This window comes from Bos mutus, chromosome 15, assembly GCF_027580195.1.
Source record: "Bos mutus isolate GX-2022 chromosome 15, NWIPB_WYAK_1.1, whole genome shotgun sequence".
NCBI classification, from domain to species: Eukaryota; Metazoa; Chordata; class Mammalia; order Artiodactyla; family Bovidae; genus Bos; species Bos mutus.
In genome coordinates this window covers 5,194,197-5,216,918 of record NC_091631.1, presented here as the reverse complement: position 1 = coordinate 5,216,918, position 22,722 = coordinate 5,194,197, and the positions used below count along the sequence as shown (strand labels likewise).

Here is a 22,722-nt window from a genome sequence, read left to right as displayed (position 1 = left end):
TTTAAAAGCTACTTCCATTCCATTTATATTTTGTAAATATTATTTGTCTGGTCCTCACATACTGTAACAAGAAAAATTTCCCCCACTGTGAACAAATTTGACACCTTCCCTCAACTATATTAGGTCTTCTTGAAGAAAGTCACTTCCATCCCTTTGTGCTTTGCCAAAACTATTATCTCCCATATATCTTTTTTTTCACTATTACCTCTTAAAAGCCAGGCACCATTCGTATCCTCTGGAAAATACTGACTTCCTAAATTTACTATTTTTAGAAAAGACCCTGAAATCTACTTTCACAGATTTTCTATAAAGCAAAGTAACAGTAATGAGCTTCCTTGGTGAGTCAGATGATAAAGAATCCACCTAAAATGCAGGAGACCTGGGTTCCATCCCTGAGTTGGGAAGATCCCCTGGAGGGGGGCATGGCAACCCACTCCAGTATTCTTGCTTGGAGAATCCCCATGGACATAGGTACCTGGGGGGCTGCAGTCCACGGGTCTCAACGAGTCAGACACAACTGAGCAACTGAGCACAGCACAGCAAAGTAATAATAATAGCTAGTGTTCCCTGAATGTGACAAGCATTATACAACAGGCATTATTGTCACATTTAATCTTTGGCAACCTTATATGGTAAGCATTCCTATTGTCACCATTTTACAGATAAAAAAATAATTGAGGCAAAGAGTGGTTAAGTACCTGGGCCAGAGTCACACAACTAAAAAGTGGTAAGGTGCAATATGGTGTGCTCCAGACTGCTGGTGCTGCTGCTGAGTCGCTTCGGTCGTGTCCGACTCTGTGCGACCCCAGAGACGGCAGCCCACCAGGCTCCCCCGTCCCTGGGATTCTCCAGGCAAGAGCACTGGAGTGGGGTGCCATTGCCTTCTCCGGTGCCCCAGACTAGTGCTTCTCACACTTCAACGTGTGTGTGAATCACCTGGGCATCTTGTTAAAATGAGGAATGGGATTCAGTAGGTCTGGTATGGGGTCTGAGATTCTGATTTCTTAGGGGCTTCTGTGTAACACCGATGCCGCCATCCTCGGTCCACACTTTCAGTAACAAAGCTGTAGTCATTCTTACTTCAGAACCACTCTAAAAATGTTTTAGTTATAACTAAATTTCTCATTCCATCAAGCAGTTCTATAAATACACATACTGGGCTTTTGTGTTACATTATTATTATCATCTTAACCAGTATCTTCATTCCTTTACTTTTATTGTGGTAAAATACATATTACTAACATTTCCCATTGTAACAATTCTAAGTCTACATTTCTGTGACATTAAGTACATTCACATTATTTTGCAGCCATCACCGCCATCCATCTCCAGAACTTTTTCACCTTCCCAAACTGAAACTCTAGCCATTGAACACTAATTCCCCATTTCCTCCTCCCCTGTTCCCTGATAACCACCATTCTGCTTTCTAGCTCTATGAATATGACTGCTCTAGATACTGCATCCCTGGGGAAGGAAATGGCAACCCACTCCAGTATCCTTACCTGGAAAATCTCATGAACCAAGGAGCCCGGAAAGCTACAGTGCCTGGGGTCACAAAAGAATCAGGCAGGCTTAGCAACTAAATAACAAAAGGTACTGCATGTAAGTAGAGTCGTGCAATAGCGGTCTTCTTGTGACTGGCTTACTTTATTTAGCTTACTGTCCTCAAGGTTCATCCCCGTTGCAGCTTGTATCAGAATCTCCTTCCCTTTTGAGGCTAAATAGTGTTTCATTGTATGCCAGTACCACATTTTGTTTATCCACTCACTAGTCGATGGACCCTCGGGTTACTTCCACTTTTTGGCTATTGTGAATAATACTGCCATGAACACAGGTGTACAAATATCCGAGTACTGCTTTCTTTCTTTTTTTTTTTTTGACAATAAAGCTGGAAGTGAAATTGCTGGAATATATAGTAATTCTGCCAATATCGTACTTCCTAAGGTACAAGTTTATGTTCAAGGTATTGTTTGTATCCCTCTTTTTCAAAAAAAGAAAAAGAATTTCTTACTTAAATGAATCTTTAAAGGTTTGGCAGGAAAAGTGAGTTTCAGTATAGATTTCCATTAAGTTCTGTCATCTATAACTGCTTTGTGATTTTCAATCACAAAAAAATATTGAAAATGTCCTTTGTGTTTTAGAAGATTGGTAACTGGTTAAATGATACCAAGTAAAGAATTAGAGAATGGTAGTGTTCTAAAATAAATCAACATTAAGAAGGTCTGTATCACAGAGAAAGTTTAATGAGAATGAATTCAAGACTGAGCCTGACAAACAGGTGTCTGGGGAATGGGAAAATGAAAGTGAAAGTCGCTCAGTCGTGTCTGACTCTTTGCAAACCCATGCACTATACAGTCCATGGGATTCTCCAGGCCAGAACACGGGAGTGGGGAGCCTTTCCCTTCTCCAGGGGATCTTCCCAGCCCAGGGACTGAACCCAGGTCTCCCACATTGCAGGCGGAGTCTTTACCAGCTAAATTTTTACGTTCTTCCTTTAAGATTTCCTGAAGTAACTCTCCCAGGATCATCAGAGACTTTGTGGTACCCTTTTCTCTGAGGTTTTTAACTAAATGACACATTAGATTCTCATGTGTTTACAAAGCTTTGTGTAAGACCCAACCTACTATCTCGAGTTCTTTCCTCATGTATCTTTAGAAATAAAATTCTCTGTTGGAAATAAAGTAAATCAAAGTGATATTGGAATCTGATAAGTTAATAAGAAAATTTGAAGGGATATTTATAAAGGTATCAGGAAGAAACAGACTTCTTTCCATCATAGACCACTGAATCATTAAGACTGCTTTAATCATGTATGCCTAGAGCTCTCTCATTTTAGGAGTTCCCAGCTAATGCAAAAAATTTAAAAAGAATGGACTTGAATTTGGAAAGGTGAAAGAACACAAAATAACTTTTACCTAAAGTCAGGAAAATGAGTATTTTAAAAGTATAAATGAGTCAACTAGCAGCTTTTAAAGATAAGTATACATACCAAAAGACACTTTATTTTCTAAAAAGTAAGACCAACTTTGGAGATAAAACAAGAAATAACACAAAGGAGATAACTCTGGAAATAGTGGTAGTAATGTAGCACAAGACATGATGAGACGAGATGATAAGCCCAAAGAAAATGGAATCAGCAGCTGCAAGTCTGATGTACATGATTCCAACAGAGCAAACCCTGCACCACAACTCCCCTTCAACTTTATTTTCATTTTGGTATGATCAAATCCAAGAAGACTTTGTCCTGTGACTAAAGCATTTGTATGAAGCTTTTTTTTTTCCCAGCTTAATTCATATCATCTTGAACAAGAACAAAAGATGATGGTTTGAGAATTACTTGCTGGCTTTGAACCGAGAGAGCTGATAAATGTAATGCCTCCAGCTGTTGAATGGGGTGGAGGAAAGTATTTTTAACATTTAAGGGACCCATAAAAGTAGTGTTGGGTCTTCAGATCTTAATGAGAATAAAGAGATGATAAAGAAAAAAACCTTATCGTGGTAGGCAGGAAATAGAATATTCCTTAAAATGTCATCTATTGTTGTATTGATTCAAAGCTCAGACTTGCAACGGGTGGAGAAAACCTGAAAGGGAAGTTAGTATTGAGTTGAAAAGGCTAAAGAAGAAAACTGACAAGAAATTAAATGAGAATATGATTTGCGATCTGGCAGTAAAACAGATGAAAGCTGTTTTGAGGTCCGCAGGTAGAGAGTCACTGTGAGAAGGGGATGGCAGGATGTGTTGAGGGTGACTAAGGAGAGCCCTACCTGAGGCACTAAATTTAACTTCAGTAGCAGAAAAAAGGGCTTCCCCTGGCGACTTAGATGGTAAAGAATCTGCCTGCAATGCAGGAGACCTGGGTCGGGAAGATCCCCTGGAGAAGGGAATGGCACCCTACTCCAGTCTTCTGGAGAATCCCATGGATGGAGGAGCCTGGTGGGCTGTAGTCCACGGGGTCGCCAAGAGTCACACATGATTGAGCAAAAAAAGTAGTACAGATGGGATGAGCCTGTTGATAAAAGAGATACAGAGGCTTAAAGATAGAGCCAAAGAGAAAGAAACAACAGATAACAGGTTTAGCGACCACATAAGAAAGTATGTGAGATACAACATGTAGCACGAGGTAAGACACAACAGAAATACTGCCGCTTTCTAAAGAGGAGCATGCTTCGTCCAGAAAATTGTCCTCTACGGGTAGGAGACGTTTCCCCAGAGAAATCATCAAAACAAAATTACTCTGAATTTCAAGTGAAGTTAGACAAGCTCCTGGAAGTTCTGTTATCAAGAACTCTATTTAGAGACCAAGTAGCAATAAAGAAAACTAGAGATCTATGGTAACTCTTGTTAAAAAATGTCTTTACGACAGAAATATAGATCAATGGAACAAAATAGAAAGCCCAGAGATAAATCCACACACATACGGACACCTTATCTTTGACAAAGGAGGCAAGAATATACAATGGATTAAAGACGATCTCTTTAACAAGTGGTGCTGGGAAATCTGGTCAACCACTTGTAAAAGAATGAAACTAGAACACTTTCTAACACCATATACAAAAATAAACTCAAAATGGATTAAAGATCTCAACGTAAGACCAGAAACTATAAAACTCCTAGAGGAGAACATAGGCAAAACACTCTCTGACATACATCACAGCAGGATCCTCTATGACCCACCTCCCAGAATATTGGAAATAAAAGCAAAAATAAACAAATGGGACCTAATTAACCTTAAAAGCTTCTGCACATCAAAGGAAACTATTAGCAAGGTGAAAAGACAGCCTTCAGAATGGGAGAAAATAATAGCAAATGAAGCAACCGACAAACAACTAATCTCAAAAATATACAAGCAACTCCTACAGCTCAACTCCAGAAAAATAAATGACCCAATCAAAAAATGGGCCAAAGAACTAAATAGACATTTCTCCAAAGAAGACATACAGATGGCTAACAAACACATGAAAAGATGCTCAACATCACTCATTATCAGAGAAATGCAAATCAAGACCACTATGAGGTACCATTTCACACCAGTCAGAATGGCTGCAATCCAAAAGTCTACAAATAATAAATGCTGGAGAGGGTGTGGAGAAAAGGGAACCCTCTTACACTGTTGGTGGAATGCAAACTAGTACAGCCACTATGGAGAACAGTGTGGAGATTCCTTAAAAACTGGAAATAGAACTGCCTTATGATCCAGCAATCCCACTGCTGGGCATACACACTGAGGAAACCAGAAGGGAAAGAGACACGTGTACCCCAATGTTCATCGCAGCACTGTTTATAATAGCCAGGACATGGAAGCAACCTAGATGTCCATCAGCAGATGAATGGATAAGAAAGGAGTGGTACATATACACAATGGAGTATTACTCAGCCATTAAAAAGAATACATTTGAATCAGTTCTAATGAGGTGGATGAAACTGGAGCCTATTATACAGAGTGAAGTAAGCCAGAAGGAAAAACACCAATACAGTATACTAACGCATATATATGGAATTTAGAAAGATGGTAAATAATAACCCTGTGTACGAGACAGCAAAAGAGACACTGATGTATAGAACAGTCTTATGGACTCTGTGGGAGAGGGAGAGGGTGGGAAGATTTGGGAGAATGGCATTGAAACATGTAAAATATCATGTATGAAACGAGATGCCAGTCCAGGTTCGATGCACGATACTGGATGCTTGGGGCTAGAGCACTGGGACGACCCAGAGGGATGGTATGGGGAGGGAGGAGGGAGGAGGGTTCAGGATGGGGAACACATGTATACCTGTGGCAGATTCATTTTGATATTTGGCAAAACCAATACAATTATGTAAAGTTTAAAAATAAAAAAAAAGAAAAGCATTTTCTAAATTGCTACATTGTCTTTTTATAATTTAAATTTCTAACATGCCATAAAGAGTATGTATTTAGTAATTGTCTCCTGGTGCTCTGTGCATTGATTTCCCGTCCTGAGTTACATGTATTTGCCTGTTTCTACTGGCATGAAGTAAACAACCATTTTTAAAAGTAATGTTCCTTAACACTTACAACTACAGACAGTAACAGATGTTAATGAATCATCTTACTTCTCCATTAATGCAAGTGGGTAAGGAGTTTATATGCAGTTGGGAGTTTACTGTAGCATACCAGGCCTTCAGCAATAAGTTTTGAAGTTGGAATACTTGAAAAGGGAGTTTAAAACTTTTTTTTTAACTCTGGCAGGGGGTCCTTACTGAATTAGAAACAAAGATCCAGTGGAGGGCAGTTTACTTTCAGAGAAGCAGCATGTGAGAATTTGCTCAGTGATCACCCTATGTACAAACACTCTCCTTTCCCCTTGGCATCAGATGCCCAGGGTGGCACAATCCATGGCTTGAAGTAGATTCTTTCTGCAGTTTGGTGACAGAAGAGCACTTGGTGAAGTAACTGAGGAAAGAAAACTCGACACTACTTATGCCTCCCATTGCAAAACTTTTCACAGCTCTCGGGGCCTACGAGGCCGTCTCATGAGTTTTTCTCTTCATAATGCAGTTCGATGTGATCTCACTGATATCATGATCTGAAAACTAACTCTGCTACTGAGGATTACGCAGTCAGGCAGGGAAAAAAAAAGAATCCTGGTATGAAATGCCAGTGCTGTCTTCAGAGTGAACTGATAAGCTTCCGGTTCAGTGGTTCCGCTCTTGCAGAGATTACTGCTCTCATCCACCACAAGGGCAGCTTGGGTCTCACAGGATGGTTCACCTGTCCCTAGTCAGTGACTGAAGATCAATTTGTCCCTGTTGAATTTTTTCGTCAATTGGAGATTTTTTCATTTGTTTGTTTGGAAGCCAGTGATCTCAGATACTCTACTCCTAATTTAGCTGAGAATGAGAAGATGAAGAGGATGGTGGACACCCGCCTGCAGCACGGCAGATGTCCATTTTCTATACTGCTGACACTCACATCTTCCTGCCCAACAGAGAAGAGACCCTGCAGCCAGCTCACCTGATGCATGAACTGGGCAGAACCTATTCCACACGTACTGTACAGTAAAGACAGTAAAGACTTGGTCGGATTTCCCTGTGGACACAGAATCGAATTGTTCATTGATTTGTTTCCTGTTGTGAGTACATTGTATATTGAACAATAGATTATAACAGCCCGGGAGAGTTAGAAGGTTTAGAAATTCCGCAGTAAACTTTTGTGCAGAAATTCCTTTGTAGCACTATGAGAAAGAAACTGGTATGAGACAACTTCTGCTCAAGTGTGTTGTCTAAGCTGCAACATAGGCCAAGCTGACATGCTTCACTGACTTCTCTCATCAAGTTGGCCCTGCAGAACTCTATAGCAGAAAAGCAATGGAAAGAAAACATTTAAGGGCTTTAGGCTTCATCTGAATTTCATAAGGCGGGAAAGAACAAATACAGGCATAGTTAGTTCAGGGGACCAAATCATGCCACGGGAATATATCTTTAGGGTTTGGCGACTTTTTGCAGAACAAAACTCCAGTCTGTTAGTCTTGCCAATTCGATAGTGGGAAATAGGCCACAAAAGATTTCTTTTCTATTCCCTCTATAGGGAATATCTTTTTTCCTTCTGCTTCCAGAAACAGTAAAGGGCTACTTTAAACCATGATTCTTTCTAAAGTATGTTGGATCTCTGATCTTATTTATTTTTCAGAGCTTGGTCTACACCCTGTATATTTATCACCTTGGTGTGGCCAGTTTGTTCTGCATAATGGGGTGTGGTCTGTTCTCATAGATTGCTTCTTTGATAAATCTGTTTAGGATTTCTTGCAAATAAAACTCATCTTGAAACGGCAAAAGGCAGTTCCAATTCTAAAAGAAGATCATATACTCTAATGAGCTAGCCTGATTTTAGAGAGAAAAAAAGGAGATAAGTGACTGGCCTAAGAAGAAGGAACTGTTGCAATCCAATTTAACTGTGTAGGTCAAGATTCATTGGCTGTTTTCATTTTGAGGAAGAGCAAAGAGTATCTGGAAGATATGAAGTATTATAGGAGCTTTGAACTTTTGCCTCTTGGCACATTGAACATGAGCTGGAATATTTTAATTTGGTCCTTTTGCTCTTTGCTATTTCTCTATATAGAATGTGAATGGCTATGTATATAAATCTACTATGATTACATTTATATTTAATTCTTTCTTTGACAGTCCTTCAGTTACTGACTACTTAACCAAAGTAACTTAAATCAGTTCTAACCTTTTGCTTTTTAATATTCAAAATTAAGATATTTATGTGAAATTTATATCATAAATGAATCCTTAGAACTTCTTTAGTTTTTCTGGAGAAAACAGATACCACTTAATAGAAGTCTGTTGACTTTTTTCTATGTAAACAACCTTTGTTATTAAATGAGAAAATGAAATTGTATCAAAACTATTTAACATGTTTACAAATGTCTGGTTATAAAGGTCATTAATTTTAAACAGCTTCTGCTATATTTTTTTGATATGATACTCTAGAATTAATTAAATAGTAAGCAAATAAAATGGTAAAACTGAAATTTAATTCACTTATTTTCTTGTTAAAATCAATTTGAGACATTTCTTCTCAGACAACTTCGTTTTAATAAATTTATTTATACCTTTTAGGATTAAAAATTATTTGCAAAGATCCAGAGAGTTCCTGAACTTTTTATTCATGACATCTTAAAAAGAAATCATCAGATACACCTATGAACTGGACGAAAGAACACCTGTATTATGCTAACTTTAGCATAAGAAAGAATAGGAAATAAAAACATATACATCTACCTATTCTTTATTATAGAAAACAAACTTGTAGATGAAATGATGTAATTAGGTAGAAAATCACCATTTGGCAAAAGCATCATAATTTTTATTGCTTCTGGCAAGGATTATCATTAGATGCTGAAAGTCGTAAATGAAGATTTGAAGAGTAACAGTATATTTCCCACAAGATACTTACTCATTACAAAGGATGAGTTCACCGCTCTACAGTGGGTGAACCTGGCAGACACTGCTTTACCTAAATAATCTAAGTTAATATCACCATAATTAGATTAATCCACAGCAAGTGCCTCTTGATATGATGCGCTAGGAAAACTCAGCATCACTTCCGTGATAATCCTGCCAAAAGAGTATAACCTGAACCTAATAGTGAGGAAACATTAGACAAACCCAAACTGGAGTAAAATCTGTACTCTTAAAATGTCAGTGTCATGAAATACAAAGACCCAGGAACTGTTTCCAATTAAAGGAGACTAAAAAGTCATGACAACCGAAGGCAATGTTTTGTCTTTAATTCTCTTTTCCTGTAAAGGAGACATTATTGAAACAGTTGGTGAAAACTTAATAAGGTCTGTAGATTAGATCAAAGTATTATATCAATTTTATTATATAAAATAAGGTGTTATATCAATGATATTGTATTGTTCATTGTACTATTGTTACATAAGAAAATTACTTATTTTTGGAGAAATACATAATGTGTTTAGGGTAAAGGAGCATCATGTCCACAAGTTATTCTTGAATAGTTGTGAAATATATATATATATATATATATATTTATACATGTATGTATGGGTGTGATAGAGACTGAGAGAGGAAGAATGTTGTAGTGAAAGCAAATGTAGTAAAATATTCACAACCAGGTAATCAAGGTGAGGGATATTCAGGAATCCCTTGTGCTATTCTTGTCACTTTTCTGTAAATTTGAAATTGTTTCAGAGTAGAAAAAAAATGAAATCTCAAGGGAATAAAACTAAAAACTTACAGAAAATGAAAGAATTTACTGAATGAAGTTTAAACAATGGTTTTGGAGAACTCCATTTGAGGCAGGCATCTGGTATACTTTTGCATGCCCTTTTAAGATATTTTTAGGAACTTTTATGTTTGGTTTTACAGGTAAGCTTGAGGACATTTTTTTTTCAAAATTTGTGATCCAATTTTATTTATTTATTAATTTTTATTAACGTATAGGTGACCTACAATATTATGTTTCAGATGTACAGCATAATAATTCAATATTTTTATAGAGTATACTTCATACAAAGTTATTATAAAATATTGGCTATATTCCCTGTGCTGTACATTGCATCCTTGTAACTTATTTACTTTATACCTTGTAGTTATACGTCTGAATCCTATCCATTTATTTTACCCCTCCCTCTACCCCTCTCCCCTCTGCTGCTGCTAAGTCACTTCAGTTGTGTCCAACTCTGTGTGGTAAAAAAACAAGATCCAACTATTTACTACTCAGAAGAGTATTTGCCTTTTTAAAATTAGCAAAAAGATTGAAATTAAGAGCATGGAAAAAAATATGCCAGAGAGCATGGAAAAAATACGCCAGGCAAATACCAATCAAAAAAAAATGCTAGTATTGCAGAATTACAACACTAATATCAGACCAAAGTCCTGGACTTTTAAAAAGATCATAGAATGTTGACTTTCAGTATCACTAGTATGGCTGGCTACAAACATAAATCCTAATACTTTCTTCCTGGTATCATTCATCTGTTTTTTTCTTATCTTTCTTAAGCGGTATCTACTACATGTTAGGTAATGTAATGGAGACAAAGATGAGTACAAACGAATTGATTACTGTATAGAATCTAATAGAGAAAATAAATCCAGTCACTTTAAAACAAGGCAGCAAATTGTGAGTATCATCAAGAGAGTTGTAAGTGATATATGATGGGAATTGGCTGTGGTGGTGGAATCAGGAAAAGACTTCATACACATGGTATTTGAGATGGTCCTAGAAGATTGGATAGAATTTAAGAGGTGGGGGTGGTAGGAAAAAGATATTTCAGGTTGAAGAAAAACAGTGAAGTTTGGAGTAATTGTGTTTTCTACTTTTTCTTTACAGCCATCTTATCTAAAAGAATTTCACTGGCTGTGTTAAGATTGTCTATTAACTCCTTAGGTAGTGATTATGATCTCCATACTAATAAGCTGCCACGCTAATTCCTGCTTATTTTTATTTTTAATTAAATGTGAGTTTTATTGGTATGAGTTATCTAAAGATGGTAGTGTAAACACAATTCTAAATCTTTTTATATTCAATATTATCTGACTTACCCTGTTGTATAAAATTCCTATTTTATAAATTCTTGTGTATATTTGTATTCATCTGTAAATGAGGCTCAGCTAGATTCTTCAATGCGTAAATTACTCCCTAGTTTTAAAAAAGCTATTTTTTTAAAAGCTGCACGAAGAATAGAATTTCACTAGTATTAGTTCCATTTTACCCTAGACCATGACCTAGATACCAGCTTGTTTCCCTTGAGGGGCGTGCAGTACACTTTGGGACTAATTCTTTGCTGGTAGCTTCATAAATTTAGGCTCAAATGTTATCATTTGCTAGACTTCATTTGCTGGAAATGTGGCCTACTCCATTTACCTGTAACAGCTCATTTGCTTTATTTTTCATTTTCCTTTACTCAAGACTACAGCACTGCAAACTGCATAATTAGGTTAACACTTTCATTGCTTTTTAAAAATCTCTCTTCTAATTCTTTGCCAGATGTTGTCCTCATACTTCCTCATAGTATCTTAGTAGTAAGATTTCTAGGCTCGTTTTCCATAGGGAAAGAAGGGCATGTAATTTTCTTTTTCATACAGTGTTGTTAATATTAACAGAAAGAGGCTAATTTTATCCCAAGTGATAATATGCTCCATGTTAAAGACAGATTAGACACTTCCCTCTAAACTTGGTCAAGGAAAAGGAAAATGGATTAGATGGCTCCTGACATTTTTTTCCTGTTCAGTTCGGAGACTCAGAATATTTTCCCCCTTTAAATAAACAAATGAAAAGTGGCATTTGGAATTACCACTATCCCTCTATTGCTTGCCCTCTTCAGTTTAATGTCTGCTTCTCTACAAAGATTAACATGTTTTCCACTCATGATTTATTTGTCAGGGACTTTAGGAGTTTTCTGGAACCAGAAGTCTGTCTTTGGTAGTGATGATTACTGGATAATTGCCTATTCTTTGGTGGATTTTCCATTTTTAGATTACGCCAGGCTCTGCAGTCTTTATTTCTTTGGCAGAAGAACCCGAAGGCAATGGAGTGTATTTTTCCCCTTCCCCAGCCCAGCTTAAACAATGACTCACTCGGGCCCTGGGGCTTTGCTTCTTACTCCCATTCAGGGGCCACTTTCTACCCTTGTTTTCCTTATTTGCCTTTAGTGTCTGTCTGGAACCTTTTATATCTTTGGCATGTGGACTTTCCTCTAAGGTGATTGTCAGAGAGGTCTACAACGCTACCCCCAAATTGGAACAGACAATCCAGTTGTGTTTTCCATAAGCCACGTTGTTCTTAAGGCACCTAATATAGGTCAATTGTTTAGCCGCTCAGTCGTGTCCCACTCTTTGCAACCCCATAGGCTGTAACCTGCCAGGCTCTTCTGTCCATGGGATTTCCCAGGCAAGAATACTGGAGTGGATTGCCATTTCCTTCTCCAGATAGAGGCCAGAGAGAAGATAAAAAGAATGTCATTAAGGAAACGTAATTTCAAATGGGGTAGAAGGAGAAGTATTCTCCAAGAGGATATGAGTGCCAGTTTATCATCGAGCTAAAGACAAAGATTTCCCTCTATATGAGATGTTCCAACAACTGATTAAAGCTTCCTTAGAGTGTACACACACACACACACACACACACACACACACACACGAGGTGGCATTCAGAGGAATTGGACTCCAAGAGTTTCCAAAGAGATATAGTTATGTGAAGAGAATTCCTCATACAGCAACTTGGTCTAATCTGTAGTACAGAGTTTTGTTGGAGAAAAGATTTTTCTCTGGGCAGTCGTTCTATATATTCTTGACTTTTTATTCTAATTCCAGTCTTCTATAACTATCCATCTAGTGATGATTTCTTGCTTTTTCTCTTTGCAGTTTTAACAGTGTATGTCAGGGAACTCATATTCTTTTCCGGGAATTCAGCTTCATCCAAGCCACCCCTCACAACAGGGCATCATTCCTACGCGCCTTCTGGAGATGCTTCCGAACTGTAGGCAAAAATGGCGGTAAGTCTTCCCGAATTCTTTCCTAGCCTTCCTTTATTCCCTCTAAACTTCTTTCTTCTTGCTCAGCATAAATACTGTTTTAGTGCATGCGCTTCAAGGCTCTTGGAACACGTTACTTTTAAGGAGCTATCTGTCTGTATCAGAGACACTGCCATCAGTAATACTATCACCATCACTGACGATACTCGTTAAGGTCCAAGTGTAGCTTTATGTGCAGTAATTCATTTAATCTTCACAGCATCTCTCTCTGGTAGATACTATAATTCCTATTTTACAACAAATTAAACTTAAGATCAATTTGCATGTTGGTTCTGCATCTTTTTGATTATAACCCAAGGAAAATATTAAGAAAAATGCTGATTGAAAATGCCTTATATTGACTAAGACCTTACTTTGCTGAGGTGAAGTGTGAAAGACCCTTAGTGAGAGCTTCTTCTTAAAAAATGACACTAGATTAAATTCTTACATTTAGACTACTAAAATAGATTTAATTACTCCAAACTTTTCAGACCTAGACTATATCAAAACCTCTGTTCACATCTGTTTTCAAGGACTTGTTTTTATTCCTGTTTTCATATTATGTGCTTTTCCAAATAAGTATTGAATGCCTTTAAGACAGTTTCTATAGGAATGGTAACTTAAAGTAGAGAGGAAGGCCAAAATGATTTCCTCATTCATTCAACAAGTATTTCTGGTAAACTTGCCATGTGCCTGGCTCTGGGGTTATAGTAAGTGAATAGGTATGCTCCCTGCTTTTATTGAATTTGCAAGATTTCCTACCCTGATCTAATTGATGGTATTGCTATTTTATATATAGACACTGAAACTTTTTTACTTAAAGATCTTTCTGCCTATTTTCTTATTAAATCATTTCACTATCCTAAGAAATAGATAAGGTAGATATTATTGTGCCTATTTTATAAAGTGCAAAATTGTATAACTTGCAAAATGATTTCACAGTAGCAAAGATGGAAATAGAACTCAGATTTACTGGTACTCTATTTCTACTGGTACTCTTTGCGATCCCATGGACAGTAGCCTGTACCAGGCTCCTCCGTCCATGGGATTTTCTAGGCAAGAGTACTGGAGTGGGTTGCCATTTCCTTCTCCAGGGAATCTTCCCGATCCAGGGATCGAAGCCAGGTCTCCCGCATTGATAGACAGACGCTTTACCGGCTAAGCCACCAGGGGACCTCTATTTCTGCTATTGACATGTAACTCGAGAGATCATCCGTCTAAGTTACACTCTCGTGCCAGTGTACTGAGAATAGCATTGTCTTCTTTACAAATGACAGTAGGCAAAAATCAATGTGAATGAGATTTTAAGTGAACTGGATCAGAAACACTATCTCATTGATCTCCACATAAGCTGGGAGCTATGAGTGTACCGGTGAAGTTTGTACTATTTCATCTTTCCTATCTTTCCTAATCCCTTCTCTGTCCTTTAACCAGTCAGCAAATATATATTGAATACTCACTATATTGAAGAATGGTGCGCATAGCTAGAGTTGGTTTCTGTGAAATAGCACAAGAAGATAACTATGGAAAACAGTCCTCAGATATCCTTAATTCTTCTCATGATTATGGATCATGATTATGGAGCAGTGGACTATACGCAGTGTCCTTTTCTTTATCTTTTGTGTGTGTGCATGCTCAGTTGCTTCAGTCGTGTCCAACTCTTTGGGACCCCAGAGACTGTAGCCCACCAGGCTCCTCTGTCCATGGGATTCTCCAGACAAGAATACTGGAGTGGTTGCCATTCCCTCCTCCAGGGGATCTTCTCGACCCAGGGATCAAACCCAAGTCTCCTGTATTGCAGGCAGATTAGCTTACCCCTGAGCCACCAGAAATTTGGAGAAGGAAATGGCACCCCACTCCAGTACTCTTGCCTGGAAAACCCCATGGATGGAGGAGCCTGGTGGGCTACAGTCCATGGGGTTGCTAAGAGTCGGACACGACTGAGTGACTTCACTTTCACTTTTCGCTTTCATGCATTGGAGAAGGAAATGGCAACCCACTCCAGTATCCTTCCCTAGAGAATCCCAGGGACAGAGGAGCCTGGTGGGCTGCCGTCTATGGGGTCGCACAGAGTCGGACACAACTGAAGCGACTTAGCAGCAGCAGCAGCATCAAGTAATGATTGATTCATTCAGCTGCTGAAAAGAGGCAACCCCAGATTCTCCTTATTTCTCCTGTGCTACCAAAAGGACCTAGATTTTATGCTGGATATCTATTGTCATGCTTCTTAATCAGTCTCTGATTTCTTAAACACCGAAGACAGCATTTATGTCTAGGTGACCCTCAGGTCTTTGGTTAAATAGTTTTAATATATTCTCAGTTTCTTCTAGGAAACTGTAGAACATCATTCTGCCCAGAATGTGTCAGTCCCCAGTTTTCATCCAGAATGAGCAAAAACACTCAGAGGCATGGTTCCAAAGGAAAGTATTTATTAAGCCCCATTTTTTCAATTAGAATGCCAAGTACCAGACGCCTATTCAATGGAGCTGCTATTATATTGTTCTCCTGCAGATGACTTCCTTAGAACATCATGTACATGTTTTAGCATCATTGAGAGGAAACTAACTCTTCTGGGAGGTAGCAAGAGAAGCGCAGAGTTCCAGCCTAACATATCTAAAAATGAAGTCACCTGTAGAAAAGTAAGGCTCTGACCCCTTCTGGCAAGAAAAGTTTCATCCCGGGTTCTAGCAGCACAGAGCTGCAGTGTCGTTCCTGCATGACTGAGTCCCGAATGGCACTCATCTCCCTAGGTTTGGAAGTCAAATAACCTCATGAAAACTGTAGTGAATCTCTTGCTATCTAGACAACTTTAGACTCTGGGAAGCAAAAAGATCTACTCAAATGTAATGAGCCTTCAAAATTCGACTTCTCACTTTGGTATTTCTTTCAATACAGAAAGATTAATCTAAATTTTCCACGTCTGGCAAAGACTGAAATTCCCCTGAAGTAAATCTTTACTTCTGTTTAGGGATGTTGGCTCAAAGAGCTTTTGTCCACAGTTGATTTTCACAGTTTATGAGAATTTAGTTTTGAGCTTTGTGCTTTTACCAAGGAATATATATGTTTTCTTTAATAAAATAATTATGCTAAAGGAAGTGTCCTCCTGCTATAAACAACTAGAAAATCAGACAAAATGTCTGGAACAACTGTTTCAGAAACTGGACCAACAATCAATGTGGAACTGTGGTCTCTGAGAGGCAGTTGCCAAGTGACAGTTCAGGGAGATCACGAGGGTCTTACGAGTTGAGGAGACGAGGGCTGGGGTTTAGGGAGGCCGCGGTGGCCAGCATTTGCAGGGCCAAGTACTAGAGAGGAGTATGTTGCTCACTTAGCTCCAGAGATGCAAGGAGGTATTCGAGTCTTTGGCTACAAACTATGCACATGTGTGGGTTGGAAAAAGACCGACCGGAAAACAGTAGGCAAGACGATTCCTGGCATGTTCACAGGGCTAGTTCACACTTCTACCAGTTGGAGTGGAGAAACCTCAAACTGCACAGGGCATCGGATTGAGTCCTCAGCCACTGAAGTAAGCATCAGGCTGATCTGCAAGTGACTGCACACGAAAACACAATTCAATACTCCTTAAAGGAATTCAACAAAATCCAGTGCTCTGCAATGTAAAATTCATGAAGTCTGGCGTCCAACTAGAACGTACAGGAAGCAGGAAGATATGACGCATAACGGGCAGAAAAAACAAATCAGTAGAAACACAGACTCAGAAATGACAGAGATGGGGGACTAGCTGCCTAGGACCTTTAAACAGTTAAGTCGTACAGATGTACTCAAGTATGTAAGGAAAACATGAATATGACTAGGAGGTAAATGAAAGATGTTAGGAAGACCTAAATGGAATTTCTAGACATATAAAATATAGTATCAGAAATAAAAATATTGATAATGATAACATTTAATATTTATTAAGTAGATTATCTCACTTTTTAATCCTATGTATTAAGTAGATACTTTCATTATCTCCTCTGCACAGAAAACGAAGCTGAGATTTTTGAAATTTAAATAACTGGTCTAGGTCACACACCTAAAAGTGTGTGATCAAGGAATGCCAGAGAAGCCAGAGAAAACTGACTAGAGACAGTATTGTGTTTTTAATGTAAAGGTGTTCTCTACTGGAGGGTGTGTAAGATGCTGGAAATACAGATAAGTAAATGACAGTGCTTGCCCTCAAGGAGCTCGAGTTCTGGGAGAAGAAACAGAGCAGCCTGGAAGTAGTCTCCATGCAGCGTAAGTGATCACTGAAGTCTGTATAAGAGTCAGTGACCGCACAGGAGAGAAATAGTCCTTCCTGCAGACGCTGGAGAAGCTGTAAAGAAGTAAAGAGAATGAGGCTGGACCTTGGACTAGTAGAAGGCTATTGAGCAAAGGAGTACGTTCTAAACAGAAAACTCTCGCAGTTTTGAAAACATAACATGAAACACCACGGTTCCTTTGGGAAATGGTAAGAAGTACTATGTGGCAACAGAAAATACTGCTGAATGCTTATTGTGCCAGCCACTGAACAGAAATTCTGTTCACGTATTCATTTATTTCATTCACACGACAAACTTGAGTTGGTGTGATTATTATCCCATTTCTCCTAAAGAAACTAAGAGAAGTTAAGTGACTCGCACAGGCTATACGGTTTGTAAGTAGCACAGCTCATATTCAAACTTCAGTCTTGACAAAGGCCACACTTTTTTTTTATTGAATTGTAGTTGATTTACAATGTTGCCTTAATTTCTGATGTACAGCAAAGTGATTCAGTTATACATATATACATACTGTTTTCCATTATGTTTCTTTTATCTTTGTTACAAGATATTGAATATAATTCCCTGTTCTATACAATAGGATCTTGTTAATCTGATTTGCTAATCCCAATTCTAATTTATCCCTCCCGCACTCCCTTCCCCTTTGGTAATCAGAAGTTTGTTTTCTGTGTCTGTGAGTCTGTTTCATAAGTTCCTTTGTGTCAGATTTGAGGTCCCACATGCAAGTGACATCATATGGTACTTGCTTTCCCTTTCTGACTGGCTTCCCTCACTATGACAATCTCTGGGTCGGTACTTGCTTTCCCTTTCTGACTGACTCCCTCACTATGTCAATCTCTGGGTCGGTACTTGCTTTCCCCTTTTCTGACTGGCTTCCCTCACTATGACAGTCTCTGGGTCCAGCCATGTTGCTGCCACTGGCAAAATTTCGTTCACCAAGGCCACATCTGAACGACCGTTAGACTGACTGAACACGTGCTACCCCCAGTGTCAAAGGGCTCTGTGTCCTCTGAAGTTCGTGCCTTCTCCTGGACATGGCAGGACTCTATCGATTTGTGTGATGTTTTCACTTCTGACATTGGCACAAGCATGGGAAGCAGAATGGAAGGTGGATAGTAAGCCTGAAGCCAGAGACCAGACAGGAGATAATTGTAATCAAACAGGAAGTGGCTGTGGAGATGAAAAGTTATTTAAGGAGTTGGTTTGACAGGACTTGCAGATTTATTGTGAGTGTAGGGTATGGGAAAGAGTCGAAAATGAATGCCAGAAGCTGAAATATTTCCAATTTTATCCCTCCCCTCCTTTTTTCCTTTCCTTTTATTTTCCCTTTCACCTTTTAGGTTTTACTCTGGATTCGCTGAGGTTTTGTCTTCATTGTCTAGGTGTATTTATTCACTAAAAAAAATTATGTATGGTGGGCTACAGTCCTTGGAGTCGCGAAAGACATAACTTAGTGACTAAACAACGATCAGCAGTGCGTGGGATTAGACAGAAATTCTTGCTCTCATGGAGTTTGTGGTCTGATAATCAGAGATTGAAAGTGAACGTGAAAGTCGCTCAGTCGTGTCCGACTCGTTGCAATGCCATGGACTATATATATACAGTCCATGGAATTCTCCAGGCCACAATACTGGAGTGGGTAGCCTTTCCCTTCTCCAGGGGATCTTCCCAACCCAGGGATCGAACCCCGGTCTCCCGCATTGCAGGCGGATTCTTGACCAGCTGAGCCACAAGAGAAGCCCAAGAATACTAGAGTAGATAGCCTTTCCCTTCTCCAGGGGATCTTCCCAACCCAGGGATCGAACCCAGGTCTCCCACATTGCAGGTGGATTCTTGACCAGCTGAGCCACAAGGGAAGCCCAATCAGAGATTAGGGGGGACAAAAAAATCCCTGCTTTTATAAAAGGAGTTCACATTCCCGGAATCGGGGGAATTGCAGTAGGTCTTGATGACCATATGATAAAAACCTGTTACTTTTTCCCTAAAATATCGAACGGTATGGTGGGTTTAGTGATCTCAAGTGAACACGCAGACGTTTTAGGCTGAGATGAAGCTTCTGTTCTGACTTCTCTGTGTAATTGCATCAAACTTCCACTTGATTATGCTTGTCACTAATCCTCATCCTCACCACTAAAGAGCCATTCTGTGAGGATTAACGGTGCTTACTGCAGGAGTGGGGTGGCTGTCTTGTTTGAAATATTAAAGAGCATTTGCTGCTTTTGTAATTTTGTAAACAAACACAAAGTGAAGTGTGACCTCTTCACTCTGAGGCCTCCTCTCGCCCATTCTCTCCCCTTGCTCCCACCAGTTCTTCACCTCTCGTCATTCTCCCCAGGAGCCCAAGACGGCCAGGAAATAATTTCTTCAACGTCAAGTTCCTGTTTCCTAGCTCCCGTTTTACTTATTTCTTCTCTCTTCCTAACTTTCTTCTTTTTTCATTTTTACTTCCTTCTTCAGAACCTTTTCTCCAGAGAGAACACTGATGTCGCCTCGAATCTGTCCCCTCTCTCCGTCCAGTACCTTTCATCTTTTCCTCTATTTAATTTCTCCTTTTTTCTATTCTGGTCATTTGGGGCTGTCACGCACGTCACATAAGCGTTTCTGGAATGCTTTTGTCACCACCTCCTCTCCCACCCGAGCCTCCTCAGCCCGCTTAGGTTGCTGACCTCTCTTTATCCTTTTAGGTCTTAGTTTAAAGGTCAGCTCCTTAAAGGGGGCTTCTCTGTGACCCTTCCTCATCTGAATTAGATGACTTCATTACTCTTTTCAAATCATCCTGTAATTTTTTAGTCATCCTGTATTATAGTTTCTGACTAAATTATTTTTTGCATGATCCTTAACTTAATGTACATTTCTTTTATTAAATTGTAACCTTTATGAGGCTATTCCTGACACCTAACATATGTAAGTGATTTGTTATTTAACATGAAGGTTCACCATTTCCCAGTCACTGGACAGAGGATAGAGTATTGAATGGTTTACATTATCACCCCTTTTATTAGGGGTAGGGTCGGTTTCAAATATCTGCTTTTCATATCTAACTTTTCAATATTGTGTAGGAGACGATTTAAAATAATAGTAGCTGCTACTTATTGACCATCTCATATATGCAACACACTAACACATCATGTTCAAAGTGCCCCAGTGGCAACTGAACCCATTCAAAGCTATACTGTATTATAACGTCTTCTGTTTGTTTATTTTTGACCATGCTGGATCTTGGTTGCTGTGCGCAGGTTTTCTCTAGCCGTAGAGAGCAGGGGCTGCTCTCTAGCTGTGGTGTTCGGGCTTCTGACTGGGGTGGCTTCTCTCGTTGCAGAGCACGGGCTCTGGTACCCGGGCCTCAGTAGCTGCGGCGCGTGGGCTCAGTAGTTGCTGCTCCCAGGCTCCAGAGCACAGGCTTAGGAGGTGCGGTGCACGGGCTTGGTTGCTCCATGGCATGTGGGTTCTTCCTGGACCAGGGATCGAACCTGTGTCTCCTGCATTGGCAGTCAGATTCTTTACCACTGAGCCACCAGGGAAGTCCAAAAACTAGACTATTTTAAATGACACCTAATTAAAATACTATTCAATACCCACTAGTGCTTTTAAACAAGGATTAGAAAGATTTATGTCATGAACTGTAAGCCAACTTTAAATGTTGGTGAGGGTCTGGTTGGCGATACTTCTTTCCCTTCTTTTGTATTCTGGTCCAATCTTTATGCTTTGAAAGAGATCACAAACTAGTGGTCAGCTGACTAGACGTGCCTTGGCCTGCAGATATGTTTTCTTTGGTCTGTTGTTAAAAAATATGTATTTTTAATTAGATGCCAACATTTAACAAAAAAGTCTCGATTCAGTTTCACTTAAAAATGGAAAGTTCTTCCAATACTGCAACCACATTCCAACAGAGAGACAGTTCGCCAGGGCGGAGGTACAGCTGCTCTCTTTAGACAGGGCATGTGGCCTCAGATTTACCACCATCCCCAGCTGCCTGGCTTCACCTGCTTACGTTTCCTGCCTGGCCTCTGTAGACATTTGAATTTGCTATCATTGCTAGAACTTCTTGTTCCATTTATAATCACTTGAAAGGTAAAGTTACACTCTTAATTCAGAACACGGAGTTAGGATCCTATTCCTCAGCTAGATTCTCTTTTCTCCTTGTTATCATGATGTCTCTCAAAAAATTTCATAATTAGAAGGGCCCTTAGAAGTCCTCTCATCTTGAAACTAAGTCTAGGGGGGTTTTAATATTCTCTTTTTTATAGTAAAATATGCATAACATAAAATTTGCTATTCTAACCACTTTTTAAGTTGAGAAATCTTCTTTTGGTGGTAAAATATAAGTAACCTAAAATTTACCATTTTAACCATTTTAAGTTACAGTTCCGTGGTATTAACTATATTCACATTGTTATGAAACTATTACCAGCATCCAGGTCCTTGTCTGCATCTTCCCAAAATGAAACACTTTACCCATTAAAAAATAATTCTCCCTTCTGTGCTCCTCCAGCCACTGATAACCATTGTTTTGCTCTCTGTCTCTGTGTGTTTGACTATTCTAGGTACCACATATTAGTGAAATCATACAGTATTTGTCTCTTTGTGTCTGACTTATTCTACTAAGCATGACTTTTCCCAGTTCATCTATGTTGAGTATCAGGATTTCATTCCTTCCTGTGGCTGAATAATATTCCACCATGTAGAGTTCATGCTTTGTTTCTTCATTCATCTGTCGGTGGCCACTTGGGTTGTTTCCACCTTTTGGCTATTGTGAATAATGTGCAGCACAACCAAACAAGAAAAAAGTAGTGATAGTAAATTTTTGTGTCAAAGCTAATTTACTTGCCTAATTGGTGAGTAATCACTTTGGAGAACTCAATGAACAATTTTCCCAGCTAGTTTAAAAACTGTATTGTTTGGAGAAAAATAAATGTATCTTATAACATCTCATACGAGTTGTCCAATAGTGTTATTTCGTAAAAGATCAGATACTTCAGGGGCTGCTGTGAACTGCATTGTGTCCCCCCAGATTGATATGTTGAAGCCCTAAGCCCCAGTATGACTATGTTTGGAGGTAGGGGCTGTCAGGATGTCATAAAGACTCAGTGAGGTCATTAGGGTGGGGCTCTTCTCCAGTATGGTTAGCATGCTTGTAGGAAGAGACAGCTGAGAGCCTGGCCTCTCTCCCCCATGTAAGGAACGGTGAGAAGATGGCCTTTTACAACCAAGGACTGAGTCCTCCCTAGAACTGACCCTGCTGGCTCCCCGGTCTTGGACTTCTAGTCTCCTCGACTGTGAGAACAAAAATTTCTGGTGTCTAAGTAAGTCACCCACTCTCTGATATTTTGTTACAGCAACCTGAGCAGACTAATACAGAAGCCATCTTTCTACTCACAGTTTTTAGACAGAAAAATTAATTTTACTTTGCATGTTGAAGCCAAATCCTGTTTTGATTCATCACTAATGTTTT

General features: G+C 39.2%; 1 protein-coding gene across 1 annotated transcript in view; it reads left to right on the top strand.

Moving 5' to 3' along the window:
* CSTPP1 (centriolar satellite-associated tubulin polyglutamylase complex regulator 1) overlaps positions 1-22,722 on the top strand; it is a 208,733-nt gene that overhangs the window by 76,184 nt on the left and 109,827 nt on the right. Inside the window, exon 3 of the mRNA XM_014479182.2 lies at positions 12,857-12,987. Within this exon, the coding sequence (XP_014334668.1) occupies positions 12,857-12,987 (131 nt within the window). The remainder of the gene's footprint in view (positions 1-12,856; positions 12,988-22,722) is intronic.